At 44.3% G+C, this 5317-nt stretch overlaps 1 protein-coding gene across 1 annotated transcript in view; it reads left to right on the top strand.

Annotated features, from left to right (window-relative positions):
* The first annotated feature begins 305 nt into the window (after positions 1-305).
* Positions 306-5317, top strand: part of LMO4 (LIM domain only 4) — a 14858-nt gene continuing 9846 nt past the window's right edge. The window contains exons 1-2 of the mRNA XM_015816827.1: positions 306-519; positions 3217-3455. Of these exons, the coding sequence (XP_015672313.1) occupies positions 3220-3455 (236 nt within the window). The 5' untranslated portion in view covers positions 306-519; positions 3217-3219. The remainder of the gene's footprint in view (positions 520-3216; positions 3456-5317) is intronic.

Raw genomic sequence — 5317 nt, 5'->3', positions numbered from 1 at the left:
GGCGGCGGAAAAGGGGCCGTGGGGGGAAAGAGCGAGGCGCGCGCGCGCTCTCCGAAGTGCGGCCACCTCTGCCAAAACTTAACCCAGCGATTGCGGCAGGCGGCGGCGGCGGCGACGTCGAAGGCGCCCGCGCTCGCTTTTGGCAGCCCGGCAGCCGCGAATAAGCTCTTCTTGTGCAGCTCCCTTCGAAGGGGAAGCCTCGGCGGTCGAAAGAAGGAAGGAAGGAAGGAAGGAAGGAAGGAAGAGAAGAAGAACGCAGGGCTGAAGCAGCCTTTTCCCGGACATTTGCCTCTTTTATCCTCTCCCCCCTCTCCCCGCTGCTCCTAGCCCGTGGGGCTGGGGATTCTCCCGAGCTGAGGACCCCGCGCTCGCCCAACCCAGCCTTCGGGAGTGGCTTTCCCAAGAAGCGGGCGAAAGAGACCCCTTTTCTCGGGCGAGAAAACCTTTCCGTCTCCCGAGGGCTCTCCCGACGCCTCCGCCACGTTATCCACGGCCTCTTGCACCATAGAGGGGAAACAGGTAAGACGGCGGGGGGTGGGGGGGGCGCCTCTTTCTGGGGCCGGGCTGTTATTTGGACCGGTTCCCAATCGGGCCCCTTTCCCCAAGCCCGCTTCGCCTCCTCCCTCCTCCTCCTCCCCATCCCGATCCGGAACTGGAAGTCATCGCCAGCCTTTTCTGGTCGGGACCCGCCGAGGGCTGCTTGCCTGCCAGGCTTTGCCAGCTGAGCGGTGGCGGGGGCTGCCCCGCGGCGGCGTAGCGGTGGTGGTGGTGGTTGGGGGGGGGGGAAGCGCTTTGCCCCGCGCGCGCCTCGCTTCCCCCTTTGCCCGAAATCCGCCTGCGAGTCCCGAAGCTTGGGAGGAGAGGACCGTCACCCCACTTTCTTTGTAGTCACATTATTTTGAAACAGTGGCAGGTTGCCGGGGGGGGGGGAAGAGACTCTAAAGTGAGCTGTTTTGCGTGTGTGTGTGTGTGTGTGTGTGTGTGTGTGTGTTTTCCCTCTCTCTTCTTCTCCCTCCTTTTTTGTTCGCGAGAAATCTTGACGAATCAACCTAATTAAAACTAAGCCGTGAATGAAGCATCCCCGATTTTGTACAACAAATTGCAAAGCTCTACGTTTCGTTCGTTCCTCCCTCGGTCTCCATTAAAATCACAAGAGACGTTGTTAAAAGGAGGGGAGGGTGTGTTTTGCCTCTAGCTGCCAGCTCTCTCTCTTTCTTTCTTTCTTTCTCTCTCTCTCTCTCTCTCTCTCTCTTTTTGTTGCATTGCCTCTGTTCCGTTCCGGGACCTAAATTGCTTAGCTGTGTAATTACCAGAGGAAGCCTATTTAACTTAAAAGCTTTTCTTCTCTTGCTCTGTCACCCCTCCAATTCCAAATGAAACTTGAGGAGGACCTGTCCTTAGTTATCAGGGAGTCACTTTCTGGTCAGCCCTCTTGATTTGGCCTCTTTTAGATTTAATCAGCATTAAGGTATTGCCTGTCCTTAAGAGCTTTAGCTTAATGGGGTTACTGGACACTTCTGTCCCTGTAACGTTTCATTTATATATAATATTTACCTTTCAAAGCAGATTGGGGGGGGTGGAGGGAAGAGCAAATCAGTGGGGTTTGTGTTTGTCTGCCTACAGACGATCTCAGTGCGCTTTATATAATTTGAAATCTGTTTGTTTTAAATAAAAGTAAGAAATTGCAGATTCATATTGCTGGAAGTAGTAACAAAAGGCCATTCCGCGAGTTAAATGCATCAGAAATCAATTTACATAAAGGTATATGGTGCATTCAGAGAAATGCAATGCTAATGGCTTTTAGAGTGGTTCTCTTTCCCAAGTCTTGGGGTTTTTAGTTACAGTCTTAATTGGTGCAGTTCTCAGTCTGGTTTATTGTGTGGTCATCTGAAACATATGATCAGGAGTTATTTTGAAGGAAATCCTGTTTGTTTTATTCTTTTTTTAATGGCCTATTTTAAGGAACCTGAAGCTGCTGTTGAAATGAAGTTAAGCAAGTGGCGAGGAAAGTTTGCACTGTTTTTCCCTTGGGAAAGGGGGGGTCTTATTAAATAAATAGATGCCTTAGGTTGAGAAAGTGCGCTTAGGAAGGACAAAGGCAAAATGTGCTGCTAAATTGGCAGTAAACAACTTGATATTTTATTACAGAAATGACAGAAGGGGCACTCCTATTTTGGCTGCTGGAGCAAATTAATCTGTTTGGAATAAGCTTTATGAATTGGTTCTATTATTAATCTCTCCATTGCCCTGCTTTTAGAAGTGTTTATTAGAAAGCAACAAACACATCTCTTTGTGAGTGTGTACACAATCTTTAAACAAAAACAGCAATTTTACAAACAGCTGTGCTTAGCTGTTTCCTAGTGGGGCACACTTGAATAACCTATACCTCTGCTATTACCACAAAACTTTTTTTTTTTTTTAGGGCAACAAAGCATTTAGCATCTAAATTGCTGATCAAGGGCAGATTAGCAAAACAAAGGTAGATTCTGTTTGTATAGGAAGTTAACAGGCTTCTTAAACTTTAGTGATCCATTATTATTTTTTTCAGGAGGTGGGGCTCCCCTTCATTTGATCTTTTTTAGAACAAATACATTAGGACAATCATGGTTGGGAGCCCCTGCAAATAACAATGGCATGAAAAAGGAGACCTTGAAAAACCAGTTTCACAACTTTTGAGTATTTTTTTTTTCAAAAGATTACTCTCCTACCTAGAACTAAACAATTTCCTGAACTCTTCTAAAGGTGAGAAAGTAGTACAACTGTGCTTCGCAAGAAGTGTAATTGGTGCTCTTCTGACTAGTTTTTCCGCCCTTCCAATTTTAGTGATGTGGGCCCCAGCCGTTTATATCTGGGAGGGCCAAGCAGACTGTGTGACTCCAGGTGTGTGTACTTTCTTGGCAACAAACAAAGCGGGGGTCACTCTAAGTTTGACAGGAGCATTGCGAGCGAAAACTGTCACTGGGCACCACTAGCCAACTTGGAAGGGAGGCGGCTAATTAACCCAGAACAAAGACTTTGAAAAGTAAACAAGTGGCTGTTCCCCATTTTTCTCTCTTCTCTCTCCCCTTAGGAAGGGCTGCATTAAGCAGGCAAATTGCACAGGGCTGTTTGCTGAAAATTAACCCACTCTTCTCTTTTCCTTCCTTCCTTCCTTCCTTCTTTCCTTCTTTCCTTCCTTCCTTCCTTCCTTCCTTCCTTTTTTCCCCCCCTATCCAGACCATGGTGAACCCAGGGAGCAGCTCGCAACCCCCCCCTGTCACCAGTGGCTCCCTCTCATGGAAAAGATGTGCAGGCTGCGGGGGAAAGATTGCTGATCGCTTCTTGCTCTATGCCATGGATAGCTATTGGCATAGTCGGTGCCTGAAGTGCTCCTGCTGCCAAGCCCAGCTGGGAGAAATTGGTACATCCTGTTACACGAAGAGTGGCATGATCCTGTGCAGAAACGACTATATCAGGTGAGTTGGGCAGAGGGGAAGTAGTTTGGTTCTTTGAAGAAGATGCGCAGATATGAAGGACAGCTTGAGGTGGAAATCACCCCATCTGTAGGTAGCAGTTCAGAACTAGAAGCCTGATTTTATAAGGGCATGTCTTTCCCCGGATAACAATAGAAAAGTTGGGAGAGATGTGAATAAATTAACTTCCTGAACTTTTTAAGAATTTCAGCTCACAGCTAGCTGCTAAAACCTATCTTGCACAAGTAAAATTGGGTTTCTTTGCCACCTTAAACAAACAAACAAACAAAAAAGCAAGGATAGAGCTAGCTGGGATTGTGAACGGATAAAGTAATGATTCACTGTGGTATTTTCAATAAAAGGTGTTTAGAACGATGAGTTTTTTGTACGTATGTTGTAAAAGTGTTGATCAGCTGTTGATGTGGTGACACACACCCAAAATTGTAGCCCATTAGTAATGTTTACGTTCATATTGCTAGAGGGCTTATTTTTCAGTGGCTCGGGAATACTGGATGTAGATGAATAAACAGTGAAATATCTCTAGTTACATAAAGCACTCATCTCACTCTTTCAACATCAGTTTTGTTTGTCCTAATGCAAACTAGTTTTTGATGCAATTAAGGAAGAATTTTAAGAGGCCAGGTACCTACTGGATCTTTTTCAGGTGAACTTGAGCTCTTTTAAACTGATTTGAAAGGAGGCATTTTGAAGGATTACACTTTTAATTTGAGTAAATGGCTTGATAGACTGATGCACATGAATGCGTTGAGGGGGTGTTCTAGTTCAGCAGCCAGTAATTAAACAGCTCTCTCTCTCTCTCTCTCTCTCTCTCTCTCTCTCTCTCTCTCTCTCACACACACACACACACACACACACACACACACCACCATCCCATTTTGGCATGGAAAGAATGTTTTTTAAAAAAGGCATATGGGGTGTTGCCTCAGTAGTCTTTATTTTTGTACTTTATAGATTGCATTTACAGAAGTGTCTTAAGGGTGAAAGAACCAGTTCCATGGTTGAATATTTCCCTTATACTCCTGCCTCAGATGTTAGCTTTTGGCTATAAATATTTTAAATGCTTTACTGGTGGAATTCCTATTGGACTGTAGTACCTGTGTAGTACTACAAGGCGTACTACTACAAGGTGTAGCACTGTGCTGAATTTTGGCTCTCCTGTACAGATATCTGAGAATAATGCACCAGAGAGGTTTTTGCTTGCTTGTAATTTATTGTATATCCTTTTTTTTTTTCTGCAGGCACTTTCAGCCAGCTAAATAGAACGCAGGAAAAAAAAGTCATTAAAATTTTTTAGGCAGCTTCCAATATTAATTTTGCTAAGCATCTAGATTTTTAGAATAAATGGTAAAGCACAAGTTTGTGCAAGCTTGCTCAGATGTATTCTTGATCCCTGTCTGAAGCAACTACATAAGCGAGACATAATTCTAATTAAATAGAGCAGAACGGTTAGAGAAAGAGGTTTGTTTGAAGTGGAAAAATTGACACTACTGTTCAGATTCAATGAACAGTACAGATTTCGTCTCTTTCTACTAAAACCGTCAAACCAACCTCGTATGATCACTACTAATTAAAAAGAAGTTCCCTACTGTATCCCTAAGGCAAGTTCAGACCAGCTTATTGGAATCTGTCCTTCAGGTTTTTTAATCTGGTCAAAATATACTGCAGGTGTGGTATCGGGTTGTTAAAACAGTGGTCTTTATCAAATAGTAAATTTGAACTGGTTTTATTCCATCAACCTGACTTTTCTGTAGAACCAAGTAGTTTGCCAGGTAAAATGAAATCTATTCCATTGACAAATCTAGATATATAAAAAGACCAGATTTTACTTTGGTATCCAAAACAAG

This window comes from Protobothrops mucrosquamatus, unplaced genomic scaffold (genome assembly GCF_001527695.2).
Source record: "Protobothrops mucrosquamatus isolate PMUCROS unplaced genomic scaffold, P.Mucros_1.0 scaffold506, whole genome shotgun sequence".
Taxonomy (NCBI): domain Eukaryota; kingdom Metazoa; phylum Chordata; class Lepidosauria; order Squamata; family Viperidae; genus Protobothrops; species Protobothrops mucrosquamatus.
Note: the sequence above shows the minus strand (reverse complement) of the source record. Positions and strands in the feature narration are given on the sequence as shown.